This window comes from Lepisosteus oculatus, chromosome 10, assembly GCF_040954835.1.
Source record: "Lepisosteus oculatus isolate fLepOcu1 chromosome 10, fLepOcu1.hap2, whole genome shotgun sequence".
Classification (NCBI taxonomy): Eukaryota; Metazoa; Chordata; class Actinopteri; order Semionotiformes; family Lepisosteidae; genus Lepisosteus; species Lepisosteus oculatus.
The window spans coordinates 5,150,124-5,175,607 of NC_090705.1; the positions used below are offsets into that span (position 1 = coordinate 5,150,124).

At 42.7% G+C, this 25,484-nt stretch overlaps 4 protein-coding genes across 17 annotated transcripts in view; 2 read left to right on the forward strand and 2 right to left on the reverse strand.

The window, feature by feature from the left end:
* Positions 1-103: 103 nt before the first annotated feature.
* Positions 104-4,792, reverse strand: LOC107078715 (uncharacterized). Of its 5 annotated transcripts, none has more exons than XM_015358238.1 (8): positions 4,715-4,792; positions 1,488-1,619; positions 1,168-1,238; positions 911-1,090; positions 753-823; positions 608-652; positions 246-380; positions 104-150 (listed from the first exon to the last, which is right to left on the reverse strand). In XM_015358238.1, exons 2-8 carry the CDS (start codon positions 1,595-1,597, stop codon positions 121-123), a joined length of 642 nt encoding a protein of 213 aa, XP_015213724.1. In that variant the 5' UTR covers positions 1,598-1,619; positions 4,715-4,792; the 3' UTR covers positions 104-120. The 5 variants fall into 5 exon arrangements, with proteins under 5 accessions (XP_015213724.1, XP_015213723.1, XP_015213720.1 ...); XM_015358237.2 differs by having other exon boundaries at positions 4,645-4,765; XM_015358234.2 differs by having other exon boundaries at positions 4,546-4,762.
* Positions 4,793-4,812: 20 nt separating this feature from the next.
* On the forward strand, positions 4,813-10,788 carry LOC102686481 (leucine-rich repeat and death domain-containing protein 1). The gene is made up of 6 exons (XM_015358233.2): positions 4,813-4,901; positions 5,393-6,940; positions 7,276-7,474; positions 7,893-8,054; positions 8,450-8,570; positions 9,541-10,788. Exons 2-6 carry the CDS (start codon positions 5,456-5,458, stop codon positions 9,719-9,721), a joined length of 2,148 nt encoding a protein of 715 aa, XP_015213719.2. The 5' UTR covers positions 4,813-4,901; positions 5,393-5,455; the 3' UTR covers positions 9,722-10,788.
* A 3,571-nt stretch (positions 10,789-14,359) lies between these two features.
* cyp51 (cytochrome P450, family 51) lies at positions 14,360-24,005 on the forward strand. Of its 2 annotated transcripts, none has more exons than XM_006636012.3 (10): positions 14,360-14,948; positions 17,020-17,121; positions 17,840-18,016; positions 18,445-18,571; positions 18,958-19,132; positions 19,643-19,762; positions 20,640-20,835; positions 21,960-22,055; positions 23,088-23,256; positions 23,552-24,005. In XM_006636012.3, the coding sequence occupies exons 1-10, from the start codon at positions 14,781-14,783 to the stop codon at positions 23,728-23,730; spliced, it is 1,509 nt and encodes a 502-aa protein (XP_006636075.2). In that variant the 5' UTR covers positions 14,360-14,780; the 3' UTR covers positions 23,731-24,005. The 2 variants fall into 2 exon arrangements, with proteins under 2 accessions (XP_006636075.2, XP_015213355.2); XM_015357869.2 differs by having other exon boundaries at positions 14,363-14,948; positions 17,023-17,121.
* A 259-nt stretch (positions 24,006-24,264) lies between these two features.
* Positions 24,265-25,484, reverse strand: part of akap9 (A kinase (PRKA) anchor protein 9) — an 82,533-nt gene continuing 81,313 nt past the window's right edge. For all 9 annotated transcript variants that reach the window (XM_069194779.1, XM_069194782.1, XM_069194780.1 and 6 more), the window contains 3 exons: positions 25,207-25,327; positions 24,885-25,018; positions 24,265-24,782 (listed from right to left, as the gene is read on the reverse strand). In XM_069194779.1, the coding sequence (XP_069050880.1) occupies positions 24,739-24,782; positions 24,885-25,018; positions 25,207-25,327 (299 nt within the window). In that variant the 3' untranslated portion in view covers positions 24,265-24,738. The remainder of the gene's footprint in view (positions 24,783-24,884; positions 25,019-25,206; positions 25,328-25,484) is intronic.

Genomic DNA, 25,484 nt, shown 5'->3' on the forward strand with positions numbered 1-25,484 from the left:
TTTTTACCTGGCTTGAGGCTTTCTGCAACATGGAGAAGGGGAAAGTGTCACCAACTAGCTAAATCACTCCAAAGCATGTTTGGGGAAAAAAAAGACAAAGCAATAAAGGAAACATGCTCTTTATTGTGAAGATGATGATGATGATGATTCCTATGAGGGAGAGAAAAAAGCAGTTAAATCAATCACCCCAAAAGCACTTAACACTCGAGTCATTTTAGTAAAGTGCTCGACGTGTACACACTTACATTCAGCTGCTTCTCAAGAAGCTTGATTTCCAGCTCCACCTTCCTCCTCTTTAGCCTGTAGTATTCTGTCTGTTCTTGCAGGTATCTCTGATAGGTGGTCTTGATATCTTCATCAAGGGTTTGACTTCTAGACCTCTGAAAACCAGCAATAAAGATGTAGTTACTGGCACAACCAGATCATACATTGAGAACATCTTGCACCTAGTGACACCTGTCATCTCCATGCTTACAGGCCTTGGGGTAGAAGGGCCAGCCTCTGGGTAGGGTGGATGTGGGTCAGTTTCCTATAGATATCAAGTTCACCACTCAGGGGGGCATACAGTCACGTGGGATTTACACTGATTTCGACAACTAGATTTTACCTTCACATGGTCAGAGAAAACAGAAATGGTCTCTTCATCTCTAACCTGTATGAGAAAGAAAAACAATGTGAGGTTTATAGCCACACACATCCACTATCTTCACAGCTTCCATATCGTGTATGTGGCAGCACAGGCTGTAACTCACAAGAGTGGCAAGTTCCCCTTTGTCCAAGATTTTAGGTCGTGGGTCCGGGAGGCTGACTGACCCACTGGTCACTGCAAAAGTAGGAGCAACGTCATAACACGGTGGGAGAGAGACACCGTGGCAAGAAGTGCAAACCACAGAAAATGCAGTTAACCAACCTTTGTCTGAAGAGCGTGTTATGGTGGGGCTTGCCTGTTGAGAACAGCTGCCCCTAAGACGTCCGTCCTTTATAGGGCGACCCTGATCCTGCACAAGGCTGTGCAGCTCGTCGGCAGGGCTGAAGTCTTGGAGTGGGGAGCCCTCTCCGGTCTTCCTCTCCTCACGCTTCTTCTTGTTGGCTAAAATTAGGGAACACTTCCATTCAGAGGTTTGTGCTACGTGGTGCATAGTACAGCTCTCAGGAATAACCACTTACCGCTTTGGATGATATTCTTGTATTTGGTCTTGACCTGCTTCCAGGTCCTCTTGACTCCCATTGTGGTACAGCTGGATGCATAAATTGAATTAATTGGGAATTAACCTTTATGTCCCCTAAGCGAATTTACTTGAATTTTCTTAAAATCCCTCAATTACTGCTGCATTAAAACAATGCTGTGCAACTACACGATGGCTTAAATAGAAGCTCCACTTCGATGCCGTAATGGTGTAAGTTAAGGAATCACAATCAACGCGTGCTGACCCTACTTAGTTTTATCATTTTCAGAGACGTTTCATTGCATCAAGTAATTCACTTACGCATTCAATTTATCAGCGATTCTTTGCCAGGCATCTTCTCTGGCTTTTGCGGCAGCTAGGGTGTTGTTCCTTGCTGTTAGAACAGATTTTTCCTTCTCATAGTTCTCCATAAGCAGCCGCAATTCGTCCACGCTGAAATAAGACGCGCGTTCTTTTGCCATGATTTCGTTTGCGCGGACGGACGATCGCCGTTTAAAGGGCGGCTTGCACTCAGAGTTTGCGCCTGACTTGCTTTAACCAGACAAATGAAACCAGATTTTGCTGTCGTGAAACCGGAGCGAAGCTGAAGTCAGCTATTGGGTTAATTCAACCCGGCTAACTTGAGAAAATCCCGAAGAGGTCAAACCTGCTTTGTGAAGCAGCCTCAGATACGGAAACCTCTTCAGACCTGAATTCAGTCTTCTGTAAGAGGACACATATCTTGGTCTGGGAATCAATTAATCTTGGAGTTTTGAGCTGGGGGTGTGTCACAAAGCAAAATTACTCAGTCAGCCGGGTAACTTTAGTAAATACTGTATGTTGACAAAGGTCTGGATTTTCGGTTTCAGGAAGCAAGACCGAACTGTATCCGGTTAAGTAACTATAGCAACACATCCTATTAGCCTGTTCCGGGCAGGATAGTTCAGTCTTAGCCTGGCTTTGCGGTTAAGCGCTGTACTCACAGACCAATCAGCCCCCTGCAAAACAAATGATGTCACGTTTCTTAAGGGATCCGGCTGATGTTGAAGCAACCATCAGGAGAGCTTTGCAGAGAGAATAGCAGCCACTATACATGTAGCCGTTCCCTGTAGCTATATACCGTGATCTAAACACTTTCTTGCACGATCTCTCAATGTAATAGGCGCTCTGGACTGCACAGGCATTAAAACCCCAACAGGGCCAAGCAAGGCTGATTTTGTTTACAGAAAGTCAATTCACAGTATAATAATAATAATAATAATAATAATAATAATAATAATAATAATAATTGCTAACACTTATATAGCGCTTTTCTGGACACTCCACACAAAGTGTATAAATGTATAGGTGAAAAAATGCTATTCTAAAAAGATATGACCACTGCTTACACAGGGCACAATCAAAACTGTCAATAATTTCCATTTCAAGTTTTTAAACGTGTACCTACAGTGGGTGTTAGGTAGATTCGGGAGTTCTGAATCATATTAATGTACAGTTTCTGTCATCACCATGATTCCAATGTTATCAGATTGATCTGCGAAGCATGGTGTCACATCAGCATCAGATATTTAGAGAATCTATGCTGTGTTATACATTCGAGCAAGGTATGGAAGAAAAACAATCATTCCAACAACCATGAAGTACACTGTGTTGTGAAACAATCACGTTTAGTTCCAGTAACCTGCTTTTCCAGTTAGTGCCCTTGACCTCTTCTTTGGGGATAGTTAAACAGTGACCAGTTATTTTAGGTCACTTTCTGCACTTTGGTCACTTTCACAGAGGCTTCAATAGGAGCTCCAGTTCAATGCCATTATAACGTAAGTCACGACAATACACGTGTGCTCACGCCATTTGGATACTTTTGTCATATCTTAAGATATGGCATTATATTACATAATGTAGTTCATTCAATTTCTCGGTGATTCTTTTCCAGGTGTCTCCTCTGGCTTTGTTATCTCTTAAGAATGTTTAAACTTGACTTGCTTTAACCAGACAACTGAAAACGAAACGTATTTTGCAATCATGAGATGGGAAGCAAGCCTGAAGTCAGTCATCAGGTTAATTAAATCTGGCTAATCTGAGAAAATCTTAGTTAAACCTGCTTGGTGAAATAGCCTCCTGAAATAGCAGTTTAGGAATTTAAGATGTGTTGCTATAGTTACTTAACTGGTACAGTCTTATCTTGCTTTGAAAAGCCAGACCTGTGTCAACATATTTATGAAAGTAAACCGGCTGATCTCACTTTGTGTAATACTGTACCTCCATGAATTACACAGAATAGGAAATATGCCCCTTAGATGCTATGTGAGTTTTGAATACATAGAGTTATGTAAAAACAGTCTGTATAAGCAGAGAAAAACACCAAACAATACTTTCAAGGCTGAAAAAGGTGAATATCCACTGCAAATTAACACACAGAAGAGAGCAACATCTCCTATCACCACGAGGCCTTAATAGCTCCGAGATGAGGTCCCTCTGCCAGTTGGCCTGAGGCTCAGTGACAACAACCAGCCTTCAAATAGCACTGCTACAACACCACTAATCAGAGTAAAGCCCAACAACTGGACCTCACCCACTGGACCCTAAAAAGACTAAACTCACTGACTGAGTATCTGACCAGGCTAAGAGCCAAAAAGGAGAAACAGAGAGGACAGGCTCAATGACCACTGCCTTTCCATAGAAACTGGGCGACAATTTGATCAGACAGACCTCGGTCCTCTCTGGACAGTAGGTGGCTGCTCATACAGTACAGGCTGTGCTCCCACTGCCAGCAGGGATAAGCAGAGCCTGGGCTGCACTTTGTACTGTGCTGTAAAAAAAACACTGAGGGATCACACAAACAGTGTTCTCTAAAATCACTAATCTAATCTCAGACTTTCCCACACCTGGCAGAATCAGAACAGATTCCAATGCTCCTGGGAGAGAGAGGAAACTCAGTAAAGCTGAGCCCCACTATGTGATCTCCTGTCACAGCATGAGAAACAGAAAATGAGCCTCTCTAATAATAATAATAATAATAATAATAATAATAATAATAATAATAATAATAATAATAAAACTGTCCCCTACAGGATGTATCCTGTTCCTGCTGGGAAGTAAAGCCCTGCTGTGTTGAGTAAAACAGTTAAATGAATGATGGATGTATAATATGTTTTCAGATATAAATGTCTAATAAAAGTGCTTTTACTGTAAATCTTCCATGAGTTGTTATTGCTTTCTCAGGACTGTAATTCATTGGTCATGCTCTTTAAATCTGAACTTGTGCACAATCAGAGAAGCAGAGAGGCTCCAGTTGGTACCTTGTCAGGTGGGATACAGTACAACCAAGACGGCACTGGATCATCTAACCACAAATGCAAACTGGAATTAGCAATCATACTTATCTGCGCATCTCTTCATCACGATCGGCATTGGTACATTTGCATCCATTGATAAATGCGGCGATTGAACTAAAAAAAAAAAGCCTCTGCTATCTTACTTTCTCCCCTGTCCTTTCACAGACAGGAAGTGCACAGTATACAGAGCAAGTGACAACAACCAACACTCACACCACGCCAATATCACCCCTCAACCCAGTGTCACTTCACGAATTCGGGCAATTTTCGACGCATCCTTGTGGCGTAATAGCAAGAGTACTTCCTGTTTCATTGTTACTATGACAACGCATTACAGGAAGTAGCGTGCTACAAAGCATTGTTCACAGAAAGTTTATGCAGACTAATTCCTCTTCCCGTGGTAAGTTTAAACGACATAAGATTTTTGGACACAGATTTGATAAATTACTGAGTTTAGGCTACTGTGGAATTTGTGTTAATATAGGATTTATTCCCTCCACATGTAGATCAGTTTCTTTAATTCCTATTTTGCAAAAGCTAATTGTATATCAATAGGAAATATCTATTTTATATACAGGCATTCGTTTGAAATAAAATGATCAACAATGAATATTAAACTAGCAAGTTTGTCACTGCTGATGTTAGTGGTGCACCTTAATTTTAATTTTAATTTTAATATCACTACCGCAATTACTGTGAGAATAAGACTTGAAAATTATTTTGAATTTTAATGTACTTGAAACATTTAACTATTAATTTGTTACGTGACTGCAGTGACAGGGATTTAAGGATTTTATATAAGAAAATAACAGCAACAACAAAATTGACTGAATTTGTTAGAGCACACTTAATGACATGCCTTAATGTCTTGATAATATATTTATTTTTCAGAAGAACCTTACGTTGAGACCTGAGGGAGGAAAATGTTACAGGAAAATTTTAGGAACACTCTGAATGCCTCTGTCTTTTGATGGAAGAGGTCTAAAAGCATTCCCTGGTGAAATCATGAAAGAACACTGTTTAAAAAAACTCTCTTTAGCCAACAATGATATTAAAATAGTGCCTGAAGAAATCGGGAGTCTGACCGATCTGGAAGTTTTATCTGTACGAGGTAACAAACTTACCACAGTTCCCCCTGCTATCTGCTCACTATTTCAGCTCAAAACTTTGGACATCAGCAATAATCAGGTATCATGGCTACCGGAGGAAATATGTCATCTGGCGAATATTGCACAGCTCTATGCCAGTTATAACAGTCTCGAAAGCTTGCCTGCTCTATTTGGCAGCCTGACTTCTTTAGAAGTTCTCAGCCTTGCAGCAAACAGACTGATGTCTTTACCAGTGTCAATGTCAAACTTGAAAAACCTTCACATCTTAAACATTGAGGCCAACAAGTTGACATCTTTCCCACCAGTTATATGTCACCTCCCTCAGCTAATCAAGCTCAGCCTGTCTGAAAATGAGATCGAAAGCTTGCCCAAGCAAATTTCTGAGCTGAGGCGTCTGAGAGAACTTACTTTGAACAACAATAAGCTGAGCTTTTTACCTGTTCAGCTCTTTCGCCTGTCTAACTTGGAGGAACTCAAGCTTTGTGGAAACCGTCTCACGACAGTTTCAGATGAGATTGAAAAGTTGCAGGAGCTGAGGGTGCTGCAGCTCAGTAACAACAGGATCAGTGTGGTTACAGAGAAACTGTGCAATTGCACCAGGCTTCAGCACCTGGCCTTGAACGGAAACCTAGTGGCAAGACTACCCAGACATTTAGGGGCCTTAGCAAACCTCAGAGAGCTGCTGATCAGTAAAAATCAGATGGAGTCCTTACCTGATGGAATCTCCCATCTGAAAAATCTTTCCTTATTTGAGTCTTCAGGGAATCTGCTGAGCTGTGTTCCTATAGAGATCAGTAACTGCACTCTCCTGACCACTGTTGACCTAAGTGGTAATCAGCTGTACAGGTTTCCAGCTGGCCTCTGCTCTGGAGCTGCTTTGAGGCGTCTGAACCTGAACAACAACATGATCTCTAAAATACCCGCAGATATTAGTGCAATACAGAGCCTGCAGCATCTGGAGCTGAACAGAAATAACCTGTCTTCATTCCCAGCTCACCTCTTCCGTCTTCACAAGCTTGTCTACTTGGATTTGAGCAGTAATAGAATCGACAGCATTCCAAGTGGCACCTCTGCTTGCAGCTGTATCCAGGTCCTCCTCCTCCAGTCCAACAAGTTTGAAGTTTTCCCTGCAGAACTGTGCTGCCTGAAGAGCCTCCAGGTCCTTGACCTCTCGGAAAATCAAATCAGGAATATTCCTGCTGACATCAGGAACTTGGAAGAACTTAAAGACCTCAATCTTTCCAACAACAATTTTACTTTCTTTCCCGTTGAAACCTGTCATTTGAGTTCTCTAGAGAAACTTAGAATCTGTCAAAAGAAAGGTCCAAAGGTAAGGTAGGCAATCTTTAGTGACTTATATTTGATTCAGCCACCAATTGTAGCAAACGTTGAGGCAGTTTAATAAGAAGGATGTTTTACATTTGCATAGTGTGTCAGAACTCTTTTGGTTTTTACTGTAAGTATTAAGTTAAGCTTCATTAAATCGATTTGTAGGGGTCATTTTCAGTGGATTCTTCGTTTATGTACAGCAGTGCAACACCAAAGGGAAGTTCTGTCGCTTGATGTAAAGCCTCTATATTGTAAAACGGAATATCCTGCCATGTCCTCCATCAGTTAAGTGTATTGTTGTTTGTATAATGTGTTTATTTCTTATTTACTTGTTAGCTGACTTTGCTTCCAGAGGAACTGTCAAATCTGTGTAATCTCAGAGAACTGGATTTGTCAGACAACGGATTTCTGGAGATACCGGAGAGCGTTGGAGAACTGAAGAACCTGATCAAGCTGACAGCCAATAACAACTGCCTCAGCAAGCTGCCAAGATCCATGTCTTCTCTCCGGAGCTTACAGCATATGAGCTTCAGAGGTCTGACTCTCGGAAATGTGGGGAATTTAAAACATTTGTTTTCATAACAAAATAGGTGGTACAGTATGTCCCAATAAAGTCAAAGCCCTTCAAAACTATTGCAGAAGTTCGAAAAACCTACTTTATATTCTTTTAAATCATGCACCAAAGCACCGATTCGTGTATTTCAGCTGAAAGGTGCTATCACTGAAGACCTGAGTGTTACAATGCTACATAGAGATACATTGCTTCTTATTGCAAAAACACATCAAAAATAAAAATGTAACAGTTCAGATTATGAAAGATGAAACAACTGTATCAGTGCCAGGCCATTATCAGTACCCTCGGGCAGGTGGTAATGCATTCTGATGAAACACATTTATGTTTGATGACATCGTCCTCATTTTAGCCGCACGTTAACCCCAGAGCCTGTTTCCAGGGAATCATCTGACATCCCTGCCTGGTGATATTGGGCAGCTGCTTTTGCTGAGACAGGTGGAGCTGGAGGGGAACCCTCTGACTAGGCCACCCTCAGCAGTCTGTGAGGGACAGCAGCTGCATCCCATCGGACAGTACCTGAGAAGTGCAGCTCAGAGAGATGGTGGGTCAAGCTGTGGTGCAGTGTGTTATTTACTAGTAGACCTGACAAAATACTCAGTTAAGTAGAACATGTTATTTTGCACTAGAGTGCATTATGTATTTGCATATGGCATATATCTTTTTATCACTCCAAACAACATTAATATTATTATATCAAGGATAGTGGTACACTGATCACACGTTAGATCAAATGTTTATATAGTTTTTTAGGGCTTTTAATTACTAAACACTATTGTTCTGCAGCTTCACTACTAGTGAGACACAATAGTTAGACGGCCACTTCCCTGTGAAAACCAAAATGAAATTCTGATGATTAAAGACTGATGTTGTGTGCAACATCACAATATTTGAAAGAAAGGCTAATATGGAAAACATGCACTTTGTCTTTTTATTCAGAAAAAATCTTACAGAAAGTCTTCAAATTTGTGGCGAACAATATATCACAATTGGACTTTGAACACTTCTGCAAAAAGCTCCGAGTGCCTCTTGAGGAGCTCAAGTCTGGACAGAACAGACGGTAGGTAGGAACAACACAGGTTTTATTTATGGGGTTGAACAGGTAAGCACATTATCACTGCAATTCTATTCTGATGAAATCACAAACTAAGGATACTGAAAAGGAGCTCGTACAGGAGCTCTTTTGTAAGAGTGTTTGGACATAATATTATATCTCTTTCCATTTATGCATAATTACAAGTTGGTCGACTTCATTAGTCACTTAGGCGAGAGAACTGCAGCAATGAAATTTAATTCACTTATAAAAGGGACCAAGCAGAAGAGGTTCCCATGGATACCAAGAGCACACACCAGGGGGCACTGCTTGTATATCCTAGGAATCCACTGTGTGAACTCTGGTTGGCACTGGAAATGTTAGTGCCCCATGGGCTGTAGAAATGATCTTACATCTGAGCCTGCTGGTGAGCCTTCCTCAGGTGTGACGAAGGTGCCCAAGGAAGGCTCAACAGCTGACATGTTGTTTCTTCTTTCTACTTCTCTGTGTGAAATTATCCATCGCTCATATATTGTATACACACACACCCTTAAGTGAAAGCTCACGGGTATTTAACCATTTCTAGACAGCACTGGAAGAAATAAAGCTATGTATTTGTGGCTTTTTAGATTGGTCCCAAAATCATTGATTCTTTTTCCACTCACACAAAACACAGTCACTTGCACTACACTGTGGAAAAGGGGTTTGTTTTTGTTCAAATGATCATGACATCTACAGCAACAGACCTCACTAAAATGCTCGCTGATTATCAAATAACTATTACAGAGGGTGAGAAGTGGTACAGTACAGTGTAGATCTGTTTAATTACAATTAGACACTAGACTCTTGTTTGGATAGTTTTACTACATCAAGTGCCAGAAATCGCTTATTGCTTCTATTTCCATACAAATGGCGTAATTAGAACTGTTAGCCGAGCTTTTGCACTGCTTCTAATGAACAGAGAATGAACGCTGGATGTGTGTCTCTGTCTGCACAGGATGCCGCTGAAGGACAAGGCCCTGCTTGCTCTAAACCTGTGGAGAGTGTCCAGGCAAGCCGGCCAGGAGCCCAGCGCGGTCACTGCCCAGCTGTTGAGGACTCTGCTCATGTCCGGTCTGCACAGCACTGCTGCCGGTGTTCAAGCCCTCAGGATATACTCACAAGCCATCAGGCTCTGAAGACCCTCAGCAGCGAACACGACCCACTGTGTCCAACACTCATCGCAATGAAAACGTCATGTGCCGTTAGAGTGACACGTTTCTCAGCCCCTTCCTAAATTGACAACTTGAGCACTTACTTTAAAGATGTTTGACTGGTATGGAATTACATTATTTTGCAATTAGAAAAAAAAGTATATTTTATGTGCAGATTTTCTATTATATTTTATATTCTCTGATTAATAGCAATGTAACTTGTTTTTAACATACAATTCCAGCCAAGCTTTTAAAACGAAAAAAGATTAAAATTAAAGACGACAAACAGTACACGTGTGTTCACTGAAATTTCAGATTGGACGAGGTTTTCCTGATTTGTGTGATCACACCACAGAAACCCAGCAAGGTCTGTAAGTCATTTAAAATCTGGAACACAAAGTCTTTCTTCTTTCCCCACCACAAACCACAGCGATCGCCCCGGAGAAAGGGGGCTATCGGCCTGAAACACTTCCAGACGGGTGTTGGGCGCCAGCAGAGCGGCCGGAAGCCTAGGTGCGGGATTTAGTGCTGTTTTAGAGAAGAAGGAAACGGCGACAAACGGCAAAATCACCGGACGGGTCATTATGAACTGTTCAAAAAAATTAAGCGAGGGTCCCAGACGAAAAATAAAGAAGGGAGGTTGACGAGCCAACGCAGATGTAATAGTTTACACAATCAAAAAAAAAAAAAATACAAAGGAAAGAGGCGAAAACACGGGGCAAAAAAAAAAAAGAAATAAAACCGACCAGGACAAAAGAAGCACAGAAAACAAACTTTCGTTCACAGAGCGGCGACCGCTGGCACGGAAACTGGAGCTCTGACACCAGAACAACGATGAGCAGGTTTGAAGAAACCAAACAGGGCATCTAACGAACAAGATTATTGATCTAGATCGGGGGCCTGATTGAAAACGGTCTGGCTGAATTGAACGGCCCCCAGATCTCGTTTGAGCGACAGGCGCGCAGCTCGCGGGCGCGTTGCCGTTGCCAGGGGCAACAGGACGACGCGAGTGCGGCCGGCGGGGCGTGACAACATGCGATTCGGCCCCGTGACGGTTCAGGAGTTTCTGCACTCTTCGATAATATTATAATGTTCGATAATAAGCACTACCAGAAAGATGGCGTTAATGGATGAAACACGTTAGTAACAGCTCAATATTGCGCTCCCTTAAACGGTGTTTTATAACACATCTCCTTCCCACCAGCAGCTCTTCATTGCAAAGTACTGAGGCAGGGTAAACGGGTGGAATACTATATAAATGAGAAAAGATATAATATCATGTATATGAATATATTCATATAATATCATATAATATTCATATAATATCATGAATATAATATCATGCAGATATTATACCAATTCCGTACTGTGGACCTCTATTATATCAATCACAACACACTTATATCTAAAGAGTGTTTTATTTAGAGCCAGAATAACAGAGCTGTCAGATTTCTTGATAAATGCGCGGGCAAGCGGGCTGAGAGAGGCGCCTGGGGGTGGGACTGCGGGACTGTATATAGTGGGGCGGAGGCCGGGAGACAGCCCTTCCCTTCGTGTCTGTGTGCCAGACCTCTGTCCCTGTGTGTGCATCTTTCCCGGTTCAAGTGTTCAGCCTTATTCCCTGAGTCCAATGCCTGCTCCATTCCGTACCGAAACCTGGATTCGTTACAATATGTAGATTTGCGCACTATCGGATATGTGCACATATTGCAATTCTACCGAAACTGAAACATGCATGTTTTAAAAGGCTTACAAAATTGGTTGACATGAAGGAAAAGGGTGGAAATCACAAATAAAGCATAAAGGAAAGTTATGGGACTGTCAGAGAAACACAGAAACACAGCTGATCGATTCGATGACAGAGAGGAAGGAGCAAGTTGGAGAGGAAGAGGAGAAAAAGAGAGCAAAGGAGAGGAAGGGCGAAGGCCAGCAAGATCCTTAGACAAAATAGGAACAGAAGAGCTGGAGGAGCCCGGGTCAAGAGCAGGCCTTTAGGAAACAACACATGGGGGCAAACGTGAGTCTGCAATCAACAACCCAGCTTGTGAGAGCCGTTGTGAAACCTCCCAAATTCAGTCCAGCAGCAGTGAGACGCTTAACACAAATAAGATCCAGCATCAAGAGGAATTCAAAAAGAATGACCAAGAACTTCTATCAACTAAAACCCAGAGACAAGAGACGCCAAACCTGTCAGTGCCAGCAAGAGAGAACTCAGGCCCCACAGAATCTGGGACAGAACCACAGAACAGGCCTGGGCCACTACAGGAATCTGAGCTAGAGAGCAGCTCCATCCCCGCTGCGCTCCCACAGCCTGGAGACGTGAGAGGAGAAAACGCCAACAGATCATCAGCAAAACCACAAACAAGCAGTTCAATGACAATGACAATGAACTAAAAGGAGAAGGAAGAAAGAAGGAGTTGGAGGACAGGGATGGGGAAGGGACCGCTAAAGAAAACGAGGACAAGGGAAACGAGGAGAAGGAGGTCGAACCTACAGATAAAAATGAAAGACCTGAGGACGAAAAAAGGGCAACATGGTGAAAATGGTGCCAGGGGTGAGGATGAGACTGAAAAAACAAAGAATGAGCCAGCAGGAAAAAATGATGTTTGTGACAAAATTGACAATGGTGAGGAGATACAGAGCAGGGCACAAACAGAGGACAACAACACTGGTGCCATCTTCCCGGGAGAAGAGGCTTCCTGTGGAGCAGACACAGAGAGAAGCACACCCAGCCCCTCTGACGCCCCTGCAATGCAGCTGCAGGTCCAGACCCCTGTAGACCCACACAGCTCTGCAGCCGACAGAGACCCCCGCTGACCTGAGAGGACAGGAGGGCCACACTGATGCAGCCCCCTGCATGCCCTCCACAGCCCTGGGACAGGGAGGGCTAAAGACTACAGAAACACAAAAGAGACTCGAGCCCGAGAACGAAGAGGGAGACAAGGAAGACGAACTGAACGCAGAGGAGAAAAGAGGTGGGTGCCACACTTAACACTGAAACACATAACAAAGAAAATGTCACGGATGTCGGAAGGGATGAACCGTGGAGAGGCAGGAGAGCGGAAAACGGCCCATACTTCTGGCGCTGCTGGTGGTCGTTTTCGGAGGGGCAGGCCAGGCAGGCGGGTCAGCGGCTAAACCATCAGACGAGCAACAGCTAGCAGACGCAGTCAGATCGCCCGGTTTGGGTTGTTCTGTGAGCCCGAAATGAGCGAGTAAAGTTCCCTGTTTTCCCTTGGGCATCATTCCCCCCCTTCAGAAATATATATGGGAAACTGAATTTTTTATATATGTGTTGAAAACTGAATGTCATTGGACATTTTCTGTGCAAATTCACTGTACGCCTTTTGTTGTTGTTGTTGTTGTTGTTGTTGAGACGTTAGCAGGAGCGACTTGATAGCTCGTCCGTTTGTCCAACTTTTGCAACAGCGCCACCAGAGGCCTTGATCGGTAAGAGCATTCAATTGCATAGCTCTTTCTACGGCAACTACACGCTCAAAACAGAGACGCCAATGTAGTCTATACCGGAAAAAAAGTGACACATATAAATAGGATTTTTATTAAATGGACAGTTTCCATATTTTAGAGACCCCTCCCCCCCAAATTTTCGCAAATGGTCTCTTCAGGGGTGCTTAGCTCTCCCGTAATTCGCGCTACTGTATGGTTGTATGATTAATATAGATGCAAAGTAGTATTGAAATGATTTCAAATAAGATCATAAAAGTAACACGTTATGTGCACTGATTCAAAATCAAAATGGATGTTTTATCAGAGATCTTGGATTTTAAAAATAATGTCAGCTTTCAAATTATTCCACAGGCGGTAGATACTGATCTAAACTACGAAGAAACAAATACAATTACGAGATAAACACAAAATGCAACCCTACTGTAGATTCTTAAGGAGAGAATAAAATCTTACTGATCCTAAACGCCGAGGACCCAGACATATTGATATGAATGACGTTTAACACATGGCATTTTTAAAAAGGATTCACAACATACAGATCTGACTTTCCCGGTACAAACAATGCAATCCGTATCACACATAAGGGAGCTCTTCAATAAACCTCAATTGTATTTCAGTTAACATGATCTTGTCCTGTAGCTATAGCTACACACGTGTAAAAATCACCTGTGCAATTGCGTATCTTTAAAAAATATTTAGTGCAATGATTTTGTATTAAATATTGTATAGTTGGAAATAAATCAGCTTCATGACTACACTTAAAACACGTACTCTACTGTGCCCTTCATACACCGTGAACTATGTAGACAAGATCGGATCACTTTATTGGCCATATACAATTTCTTGCATTAGGAATTCGTCTTTTCTCATACCCCAGCCTGCTCTCCATGAGACACACAGACAGGGAGAGAAGCCTGGGGTCAGAGCACAGGGTCAGCCGTTTATACGGCGCCTGGAGCAGCTGGGGTGAAGGGCCTTGCTCAGGGGCACAACGGAGTAGGATTCCTCTGCCGGCCGCGGGATACAAACCGGCAGCCTTCCTCTGAAGCAGCCTACAGCCTACCGCACACGACACCTCTCTCTCCCGTTACGGCCCAGTGTTCCTCCGGCAGCCAATGCAGCGCCTCCCCGGTGTAGCCAGTTCAGGAGACCGGCCTATGACATCATATAGCCAGACATCAGTTCAGGCCGCGTCACCCAATCACGGCGCGGAGCTGCAGACGCAGAACATGAAGCTATTCGGTAGAGATATCAAGCCGCCCTGAAGAAAAACCGTTCCCTACTGGACGCAGCTGCGAGTCCAGGATATTTTTTTGGGCTTCATGATATCTGCCCGATTTAACGCTGCCAGAAAGATATGTTTGGCTTGGCTTGCTGGTATTACTGCCACGCAAGGGGACGTCGGTTTTGCATGTAGGCTAGCCCGTTAAAAGCTTGCACTTGACCGACCACATAGAATAATACAGTTTATAACTGGATATCGGTGCAAAAAGTTTGTAGGAGAAAATAAAGTTCGTTTCTAGCTTACTAGTTTGCAGGCTATTTAGTAAACCGGGCACTGAGAGGCGCACAGAAGATGTCACAGTCGTTATTCGAGGCTGGCAGCTCTCTGATCGAGAATGCGGTGGGGAAGATGGGTGACAATTTGACGTCCATGGTCTTGGTTACCACAGCGTCTATCCTCAGCCTGGGCTACGTCTCAAAGCTGGTGTTCAGGCAATTACAGGCACCGGACAAAGACGAGGTATGTATGAATTTACGCTTAGTTACAAAGTAGATGCGTCTCAAGACGTGTTGTGCTCGCTATTACTTCGTGGTTTTAATTTGTTATTAATTTAAATGTAATTAATTTAGTTTCATTTAATAACAATAATGACATGGAGAAATCCTGTTATATTCCACATGAACAAATCAATGCAGTATTCTGACCAACCAGTATATGCAACGTACTGACCTTTGCTTGTATGAACGATACTAGAGTGAGATATTAGCTTAATTTAAATACTAATAAACATTTATATTAACCTGGTCAATACACAGTGATATATACATATATATGTATGTATACGCAAGTATACAACTATGAATATACAACTATGGGTATTCAGTGTCGTGCAAAAGTACTCCCCCTATCAGTGCCATTCCATTTTGCTGAATTACTGCGATGTATAGGTGTTTTTAATTTTTTTTTAAAACTTCAATTTACACTGAACTCTCAAAATGGTGGAAGAAATGAAATACCAGCAAAATAAATTGAAAATAAAATATGTTGATTTCAAAAGTATTCATCCTTCTTTGGTATGGTAATGCTAAACTAGTAAAAGTGCAAGATTTTTTTGACAAGTCATCCAATTAGTCTCAGGTCATCTGTGTGTGATAATAGTGGTTTACCTGATTTCAGAATAAACCCAGCTGTCTCTGAAATGTCCCACAGTCAGGTAGTGGATTTCAAGTAAAGATTCAACCAATAAGACTAAGGGGCTTTCAAAACAACTTGAGGATAACAAAGATCAAAGACACTGAGAGTGGGAATTACACCCTACAAGCGCAGTGATATTGATGACAAATACCAGGAAAGTGTATGCTATCACCCAGAACAGACTGTCTTTTCAAACTGAGCAGCTGGTAAGAACTGAGTGACACAGCAAACAGTACTGGACACCAGCCTGCAGGGGCTGTCACTGGGCTGTCTCTGGGTCGTGATCCTGACAGATACAGCACAGTTTCTGTACCCTAGCGAACCCAGTCCATAACCTAGCAAACACGGTCCGGCCGCCTGCTTACTTTCACAAGGAGCTGGCTGCCTGTGCAGCAGAGAAGTTTGAAAGTAAACACCTGGGGCCTGAGGCAGTCTCCAGAAGGACTCTCTCTCTATCTCCTGTCTGCTCTTTCCACAGTAAAGTCTCGCTGTTCCAGATTTGGAACCCATCTTCAGGAACCTGAAATCCCTCACATTCAGTTCGCTCTGGCAGATTCGCTATGTAGGCATTACATTGGGGGCGGAGTGGTGGCTCTGTGCCTCAGGATCTGCGCCTGTGGCTTGAAGGCTGCTGGTTCATATCCCGCGGCCGGCAGAGGAATCCTACTCCGTTGGGCCCTTCAGCAAGGCCCTTAACCCCAACTGCTCCAGGGGCGCTGTACAATGGCTGACCATGTGCTCTGACCCCAAGCTTCTCTCTCCTCGTCTGTGTGCCTGTGTGTCTCATGGAGAGCAAGCAGGGGTATGTGAAAAGACAAATTCCTAATACAAGAAATTGTATATGGCCAATAAAGTGATCTTATTACACCATCTGGATCTATAGTATCTCCCAGCTTGCCCATGTCGCTTTTCAGTGACGTACAATTTGGAGACGACAGCCCCAAGCTGTGCTGAACAGTTTTCTGGCATTGCTGAGACCTGGAAAGTCTTCGCCAGCCCAGTTTTCACAGGCTGCTCCATTGACTGCCCCGGGGGGCGGCCATGTTGGCCAGCTTTGGACAGTCAGGCTCTTTCAGGTTCTTCTTAGCTGGAGAAGAAATGGCTTGGCTCATGGCTTGGAGCACAACAAGAACACGTGGTGTGGTGAGGTACAGCCTTGAGAAACTGGTCACTTGCTGATTTTAACCTTTCTCAAGAAAGAAGGGACATACAAGGTGTGTATTGAGGATTTGTGTTGCGTTTTGAGGATATAGGTTTTACAGACAGTAAAGCAAAAAATATATATATAACTGGCAAGTATATTTACATTTTTGTGGGTTTTGCCACAGGGTTTATTTAAGATGTTATATTACTTTGTTGTGATTAAAAAAAAACAAACTATTTTATTCTTTTCCAGCAGAAATACCCTCCATATATCCAATCAAGCATTCCTTTTCTGGGCCACGCAGTAGCATTTGGGAAAAGTCCCATTGAATTTCTAGAAAATGCATATGAAAAGGTAAGGCTGCCGTTCTACTGGGAAAAATACACACAACCTAGGGAATAGGACTATTTACTGCTGTGCACTACAGTAGACCATTACACTTTGGCTAAGCTACAGTAATTTATTTGGCTGATGTTTTTATTCAAAGCAACTTACATTTGCATCCATCTATGAATTGTTTACAGATAACGTATAGATTATTTGTCTGGACCAGTCTTGGGGAAGTGTCTTTTTTCAAGAGAACAACAACAGTATCTCACCTGGGATTTGTATGGTCACTTGCATTGCTAAGCGCCTTGGAGCAACCTTGTTGTGAGAGGCGCTATATAAAATAAATTGAATTGAATTTGAACTCACACTCTTCTAGTAATAAGTCCAGGGTACCAACCACTGCTCCAGTGACGACACATTAAAGCATAATCCAGCAAATATCCTAAACATACTGCTTTAAGATGTAGGACAGTTTCTGTAAATTGTTTTGTTATTTAGTAAAAGTATTTGAAAGAATTGTAAACTTTTGTCACAGATTGTTTCCTCGAACATTGAACGTGAAGCTGAAATCTCAGAAAGCAATTGCTGCTCATTTGCTCTGTAAAAAAATGAAATACATACTTATATTAATAAACTAAATACCTTCTTTATAGCTGGTGATGTAAATATGTTAAGAAAGCTGGATCAGCGAGAGGTAACGGTTCATGGGCTTGCTTTTTAAAGTACATTTCTCTTTTCACAGTATGGGCCCGTTTTCAGCTTCACGATGGTGGGCAAGACGTTTACATACCTGATAGGAAGTGATGCGGCCAGCCTGCTCTTCAACAGCAAAAACGAAGACCTCAATGCCGAGGATGTGTACTCCCGCCTCACGACGCCGGTCTTCGGCAAAGGAGTGGCTTATGATGTCCCGAACCCTGTAAGAGGAAGCAGCTCATGGGAATTTGCTTGAAACGACAAGCACTTGGAAAAGGGATTTCCTACTTTATGCCTAAGAGCTCCTTGTAGTTTTACTTATGCTGTGAAGATCAGCACCATGGACAGTGACACAGAGACTACCCTCCCCTCATTGTCCATCCTTTACAGTATAATAGGAGTGGACCTAAGGTCCTGTAGCTCCAGGTTTAATTTTTTTTTGCATTAACTGTGTTTTCCTAGTAGTTTTAAACACGCAGCAGTTAGGTTGACATACACATAATTTTACTCATTCTATGGATATTCATTTACAAGCCATAAATGAGCTAAATATTAAAAATAGAAAATAAAAACAAACTTGTGATTTTTTTGCTCCACCTCAAAGAAGGTGCACTCATGTTCTGATCAAGGGATCTGAATCTGCTTTTGCAGATCTTTCTGGAGCAGAAGAAAATGTTGAAGACTGGGCTGAACATTGCTCAGTTCAAAAATCACGTTCGCGTGATCGAAGAGGAGACCAAGGATTATTTCACACGCTGGGGAGACCGTGGAGAAAAAAGTAAGATGCTTTGCTGAAGAAACTACACTGAAATGGTGTGGGTTGAGCCGCAGAGATATACAGTATGAGCCCTGACTATAGCATTCAGATAGATGCTTCCATTTCTATTGCACAAGCCGTTCAGAATTTGATGTGATTATATTAATATTTTGTACAGTGCTTGTATATCTAGCAGCTCCTTGGCTTTAATACAGGTTGGATTAGAACAGCAGAAGAGTCTGTAGTTTCTAGTCTAGTTCAAGGTGTGCTCTGGTCTAATTACTGCATGTCCATTCTGCTAGAGGTCAGCTACCAACATTGGCTCTGCGGCTCCTGAGCCTCGGCTGGCCACAGCTCATCCTAAATCCGCACGGCTCACTCTCTCTCTCTCGCTCCCCTCTGCTCAGACCTGTTCGAGGCTCTTTCCGAGCTCATCATCCTGACGGCCAGCCGCTGCCTGCACGGGAGGGAGATCCGGGCCATGCTGGATGAGAAGGTGGCCCAGCTGTACGCAGATCTGGACGGGGGCTTCACTCACGCCGCCTGGCTGCTGCCGGGCTGGCTCCCCCTGCCAAGCTTCAGGTGGGACAGGGCGTGAGTGTGGCTCTTGCACACTGCTGGCTTGTGAACACTGGGCGTGATCATTACCACGCCGTGCACATTGAGGGCTTTTTTCGAATACCGCATTGGATATGAAAACTTTGTTGAGAGTGGTATTTCATTTCATTGTTAAATGTTATTCTGTTAAAATGATTCAAACATGAAGATGATTTAGAAGCACCGGCAGGCCAGATATCCATGCAGATACAGTCAGCCTGGGATCACTGCTGACCAGTTACAGACTCCGTATGACAGGGAGCACACCCAATGCCAAAGCATGGCCACAGCCTTTTTGCTCTATTTATACACTGGCCAATTGCGTTCTGTAAATAGGACAACAGAAAAAATACAGACGTCTACACATCCCTTGTACCCCGTCCAAGATTTACAGCAAAACTCTTCTACAAGGTCCAGGTATGGCTTTTAGAGCATTTCAGACTGATGCAAGCTGCTCTGCTAACAGTTATTTGCGTTTGAAATGTTTGTTTGAAGGCGCAGGGACAGAGCTCACAGGGAGATCAAAAGCATCTTTTACAAGGTCATTCAGAAACGGAAGGAGTCCGGCGCGAGAGAGGATGATATGCTGCAGACGCTCATGGACGCTACATATAAGTAAGACTCTAGACATTGTTGTCTTGTCATGCAGTCGTTTCTATAGACAGCAGGAGGCCATCCGACTCACTTGGTTGGTCCTAGGATCTCACTGCGTGAAAGAAGCTTTGACAACATGGCTGGGTAGCTTGTTGCAGACACTACAGTATATGTGAATAAGTGCCTCCTGTTCCCAGGTTTAAATGTCCTCCTCCATAGTCCGCACTGTTGAAAGTGAGGAAGTCTTCTGGTTTGACTGTGACTGGGACTAGAGAAATTTGAGTCCTTTGAGTACCTAAGCTCGTAGTCTTCTCTGTTCAAGGCTAAAAAGGTTCGGTTCTTTAAGTCTCTCAGTGCAGGACATTTCTTCAAGCCTGACAACGTGTGTTACAAAAAAAAAACTACTTATTGAAGTTCAGTTGCTATTCTTGTTTTCTTTTACTGCTTCTCAGCTCAGATTGTTGCGCGCTTGTCATTCTAGTTAAGGTCACTCAAGATCCAAGACTTTCTGTTAGAATCAGGACAGATTGCTGAAAAATGTAATTTGGTTGTCTGCAGAAATAAATATAAAAGTTTTCTGCGTTTTCATGAAGCCCATGTATAGGTTTAGCATAGAAAGAGTAGACTGGGCCACCTTATTTTGAAAAACATAATCTAAACTCATCTGTCTTAGAGACTATGGGCATCAGGCCATATTTAAGAAAAATCTAGTTGGAAATATTCATTGTAAAAATGATTTCCCAGTTGTCCTAAACTCATTTCTGTATACTCATCTATTATTTCTTGTAAAGGAGGGCAATCCAGGATTCCGTGCCTTGTATTCCTGGAAATCAGGAAGGTAACAGATTCAGTGTTGTTTTGTTACACGGTGCAATCTCTGACCCCTGTGACTCTGCAGGGATGGACGGGCCTTGACAGACGACGAGATAGCGGGGATGTTGATCGGGCTGCTCCTGGCAGGACAGCACACCTCCTCCACCACCAGTGCCTGGCTGGGCTTTTTCCTGGCCAGAGACCGGGCACTGCAGGAACGCTGCTATGCTGAGCAGAAGGCTGTGTGTGGAGAGGACCTGCCTTCCCTGCAATACGACCAGGTGGGCTCTGCTTGTCTGCTGGACGCAGACGTATAGGTTGCAAAGAGTGAGCTTGCGTATTATACCTGCATCTCCTTTATGGTTCATTTTGAGAAAATACCTTTTGCAGTTCTTTCGACGACTGCCACACTTTAAAAGATTTTTCACTGAATCCTTGCATTTTAAACGTTATTTGATCTAATTCAGGGAGGTGCATCATGTTTCAAATTCAGTGAAAAACTGTTAAAAGGACACCTCCCACCTATCCAAGCACAGACATCAAGCCACTAGTTTTGCACATGCTGTGTTACCGATTAATAGGGGACAGTGTGAACCTGCTGTATATTGGCCATCCATTATCAGCATAATGTTCATGTAGGAACAATAACAGAATCGTTTGTCGGCAGTTTTTGGATTTGTGTTCAGATGATTGTGCTTCATTCTATATCCGTTTAATGATCCACTTGCTCTAGTCTGCAGTGGCATGTTTGTGCTGTTTTAGGTATCTGAAAAATCACAGTGGGAGCAGAATTACCAAAAGCGAGCGCACCCTTCACAGACAATCCCAAAAAAACTACAATACAGGCGTTCTGACGCTTTGTGCCTCCTTACAAGCTGTGATGTCAGGGGTGGATAGAATGTAATCCTTGATTAAGGAGTTAAAGATGATTTTATATTCAACAGCTGTTTCATGAAAGAAGCTGTGGTACTAGCTTTCCATACCCCTACAACCCTTTGTGTAAAGTAGTGCCTCTAGTTCCCAGTATTAAATTCATGTCCATGACAATAACATCTTTAACGCAACAGGTCCAAACATAATCGTGAGATTAAGAATTGGTAGGATGTTGATTAAAATATTAACTGGAGGATTCAAGGGCAGCATGGTGGTGCAGTGGTCAGCATTGTTGCCTTGACATATTGATAAATTACTAAAGACATACTGGGAGGTTATTACAGTAGGCTTCTGGGAGAATTGGCCCTGACGTGAGTGTGCGTCTGTCCAGGGTGGACCATGCCTTGCGCCCGTTGCTTGCTGAGACCTGTGAGCCTGAATTGTACAAAGCAGTTCGAATCCGAAAGGCTGCAGGATACACAACCACCCGTTCTGGCTGAATTGCTAATTGCCTTTGTCTTTTTTTAAGCAGCTGAAGGACTTGAACCTACTGGACCGCTGTCTGAAAGAAACTTTAAGACTTCGGCCCCCAATCATGACGATGATGAGGATGGCAAGGGGCCCTCAGGTCAGTGTCCGATGTTTGAGGTTGGGCTATAACTGAGGAGAAGCGAATCTGAGGCACCGGGGGCATAGAAAGTCACAGGGAGGACTGGACAATCATCCTGATACACTACCAGAAAAGTCATCATTACCATCCGATTGAAAAAAATGTTTTAGAAAGAGAAGGTGTTAGGGGGCGTGGTGTAGTGGCATTAAATATATCATCACGTCTTAACCAGAAAATGGACATCATGTGGGAATCCCACTGATCTTCCCTCCAGGTGTGGATGTACCACAGCTCAATTGTGCCCATTCAGTCCAAATCTCCAGGGGCGATGTTTTGCACTTTTTAATAAGGTTAACAATTGTTTTTCCGCAAAGATTAATTTTGAATACAAAGATTAATTTGGATTTCTTTGTTGTATTTCAAGATCATGAGTATAGAAGAGATCGACCTGGAGTTAAGATAACTACAGTTTTTTAATTGTGGAGGGTGGAGTAAACAAAATTGACTCATTTGGGAAAATAACCTTTCTAAACTGATAAATTCATAGGTATGAATTAAAAATGTATAGTTTTTATTTATAACTACAGAATAGCAAGCGCAAACAAGCCCAGTGAAAAATGTCTGGAGTAAATGATCTGCCAGTGTACTGCTTGGTCAGTTAATGTTTCTTGTTTTATCTGTTTTTTTTCTTTTTCCATAAAAAAAAATGAAAACATGTGATGGAACTAATGGATTAGAATTAAAAACATTATAATTTTATTGAATTAAAACACATGAAAGGCCCGTTGAATGTGTTTGGTAAACTGGAGTAGTTAATTGATCCAAGGTTGTCCTTGCAGGCAAAGCCAGAATATCAGCTCCACAAGCTGGGTAGCTTGTTCCATACTCCCACTACCCTTTGTGTGTTGAAATGCCTCCTGTTCTCAGTTTTAGAAGAAAACCACAGTATGTTATTAATTCTGAAATGACTGGCAGAAATAATTGAAAAGGATGTGGTACTGTAACATAATGGTGGTAAAGTTGTCTTTTTTTTCACACGTCTGTTTGTAGAAGGTTGCAGGCTATACCATTCCTGCTGGCCATCAAGTATGTGTGTCCCCCACTGTAAACCACAGACTACACGACAGCTGGGTGGAGAGGCTGGACTTTAATCCTGATCGCTACCTGCAAGACAACCCAGCAGCTGGGGAGAAGTTTGCATATGTGCCATTTGGAGCAGGTACGTCTGAGCTGATGTATGGGACAGAAACATTTTTGTATGTCATTATAAAAGACGCTAAACATTAAGAACATACCCCTCATAACAGGTTGTCACGCTATTCTAAACTAAATAACAGGGCACTTAAACAAGACTTCCAATTCCAAAACTTGAATACTTGTAGTATTTAAAATACTAGACTGCAATAGTACTCTAGAATACTTTCTCACTATGTTTCAAGTGTTGGAATCAAGTTCAAGTTCTGCGGTTTGGATGCTTGTTTGACGTGTAATGTCCTCGTGCTGGATTGCTCTAGGCCGTCACCGATGCATCGGTGAGAACTTCGCTTACGCTCAGATCAAGACGATCTGGTCCACCATGCTCCGGCTGTATGACTTCGAACTTGTGGATGGCTACTTCCCAACGGTGAACTACACAACGATGATCCACACGCCCCACAACCCCATCATCAGATACAAGCGGCGAGAGCACTGACAGAATGTACAGACTCTGCGCCACGAGTGTCAGTCCATGAAAGGGATCCTCTCAAAGTCTTCATTTCTACATAAAAAGCCGCCAATATAAAGATCAGATTGAATGGAATACCTTTTACTTGAATTTCTTTAATTTTTTATGTGACACTAAATGATTGTTAGGATTTAAACATTTTTTTCTGTGTTTCTTATGAATTACTTGCATCTCACAGCTTTCAACGTACGGAACTGTTCAAAATGTTAGGAGCAGCAATAAACTAAATTGGGATGTTTAAAGTTTTTTGTTTCTTCTAAGTTTTAACTGAATGTCAGGTTTGATCAGCTATTTAAAAAAGCGTTGATAACCATTGATAAAACTACGCTAAATTAATTTTTCAATTGACAATATCATTGATGAAGTGAAAAAGATTATAAATTCAAATTTAAATATTATTTTCAGGAAATTAGTTTGGATTAGTTAAAAATCTGTAAAATATAAACTTGGGAAACAATCTGCGCTCAAGAGTAATGCGTGTACAACAGAACAAATAACAGCTTTCAAATGTTATATTAATCTTTATTTTGGATTTTTGACAAAATACCCATAAAATTCAGAACCTCTAGCTTTACAAAAATAAGCCTCTAGAAACTGTTTTCTGCCATCCAGTCCCAGCAGTTCATGAAGGACAGTGTAGTAAAACCTATAGCAGCTGTCTCACAGTGAAGCCCTGCATCCACCAGATATTCCTCCACCCACACAATACACAGTATAAATAAATCAGTTTCAAATTAGCATTCCACAAATATACATTTAAACGACTGATTGTTTTATGCACAACAAACAAGCAGACTGATATACATAGAAGCTGTTTATCCTCTCAAGTGCTGGCAAGAAAACCGGCAGTAATATTACACATTTAATTTGGTCCCACAAATATATATACACAGCATTATTACTGTACAAAAACACAGCAGCTCAGCATTAGAAAAAGGCAACCGAGTTTCAAGTCAGTCTGCAAATGGAGGACTTTCATCTTCTTATCCCGTAATGCAACGGGGCATATGATGTTGAGCCTGCAGAAGGGACATAGAGAAGCCTTTTAGAAACATTCTCGAAAGGCACACCTGCGCTGAATAAGGTATACTTCCCTAAGGTTGTCCGGTTTTGTTCTGTACCTGACTGCACACTCCCCAGCCTCCTCTGCAGCGCCTCCAGCCTGGAGATGTAATCTGTCAGTGCCCTGTCTGGGTCATAGTTCTGGAGATGAGAGCAGGCAAGAGAACCTGGGGCGTCAGCAGTGGTCTGGTACCTGCAAGAAGACCGATGAGAGCAACATCAAGGGCCTTGAAATTTAATTGAGGAGCACAGGCACAAGAAAATGAGCCAACTACATACTGCATTTAGAGAGACTTTTATTTCTTGACTGTTACATAAACACAGGGACAATATAAGCACTGGCAGGGTTCATTCACAGACATCATGTCTGTCCTCCTGTACCTGTGGTGCACTGACAGGGTGGATCTGGGCGATTCCCGGCCGGATCTCCCTCTGCTGGACGCCCTGCGCTCCCCATACACCTCCGGGTGGAGATATGGCGAGTCTGTTCTCACTTCGTTCCCTGAGGAAAAGGGCGATGGTGTCAGCCCCAGCAGGACAGAGGTATACTGCTGACAATGCTGGCCCTGACTGTATCACTCATCCAACACACAGCCCACGCCCCATCCTCACTGCCCTGCCAACCTTGAAGGTCTCACAAGTAAATAAGTCAGTGAATA

Coding starts and splice junctions, on each gene's coding strand:
- LOC107078715 (XM_015358234.2), bottom strand. CDS start 4,595: ATGGATGCAAATGTACCAATGCCGATCGTGATGAAGAGATGCGCAGAT. Junction 381..607: donor TTTTCTCTGACCATGTGAAG/GTAAAATCTAGT, acceptor GCTGGTTTTCAG/AGGTCTAGAAGTCAAACCCT. Junction 151..245: donor TTCTTGAGAAGCAGCTGAAT/GTAAGTGTGTAC, acceptor TCTCCCTCATAG/GAATCATCATCATCATCATC.
- LOC102686481 (XM_015358233.2), top strand. CDS start 5,456: ATGCCTCTGTCTTTTGATGGAAGAGGTCTAAAAGCATTCCCTGGTGAA. Junction 7,475..7,892: donor ACAGCATATGAGCTTCAGAG/GTCTGACTCTCG, acceptor GCCTGTTTCCAG/GGAATCATCTGACATCCCTG. Junction 8,055..8,449: donor AAGTGCAGCTCAGAGAGATG/GTGGGTCAAGCT, acceptor CTTTTTATTCAG/AAAAAATCTTACAGAAAGTC.
- cyp51 (XM_006636012.3), top strand. CDS start 14,781: ATGTCACAGTCGTTATTCGAGGCTGGCAGCTCTCTGATCGAGAATGCG. Junction 18,017..18,444: donor CTTATGATGTCCCGAACCCT/GTAAGAGGAAGC, acceptor CTGCTTTTGCAG/ATCTTTCTGGAGCAGAAGAA. Junction 19,763..20,639: donor CTCATGGACGCTACATATAA/GTAAGACTCTAG, acceptor GTGACTCTGCAG/GGATGGACGGGCCTTGACAG.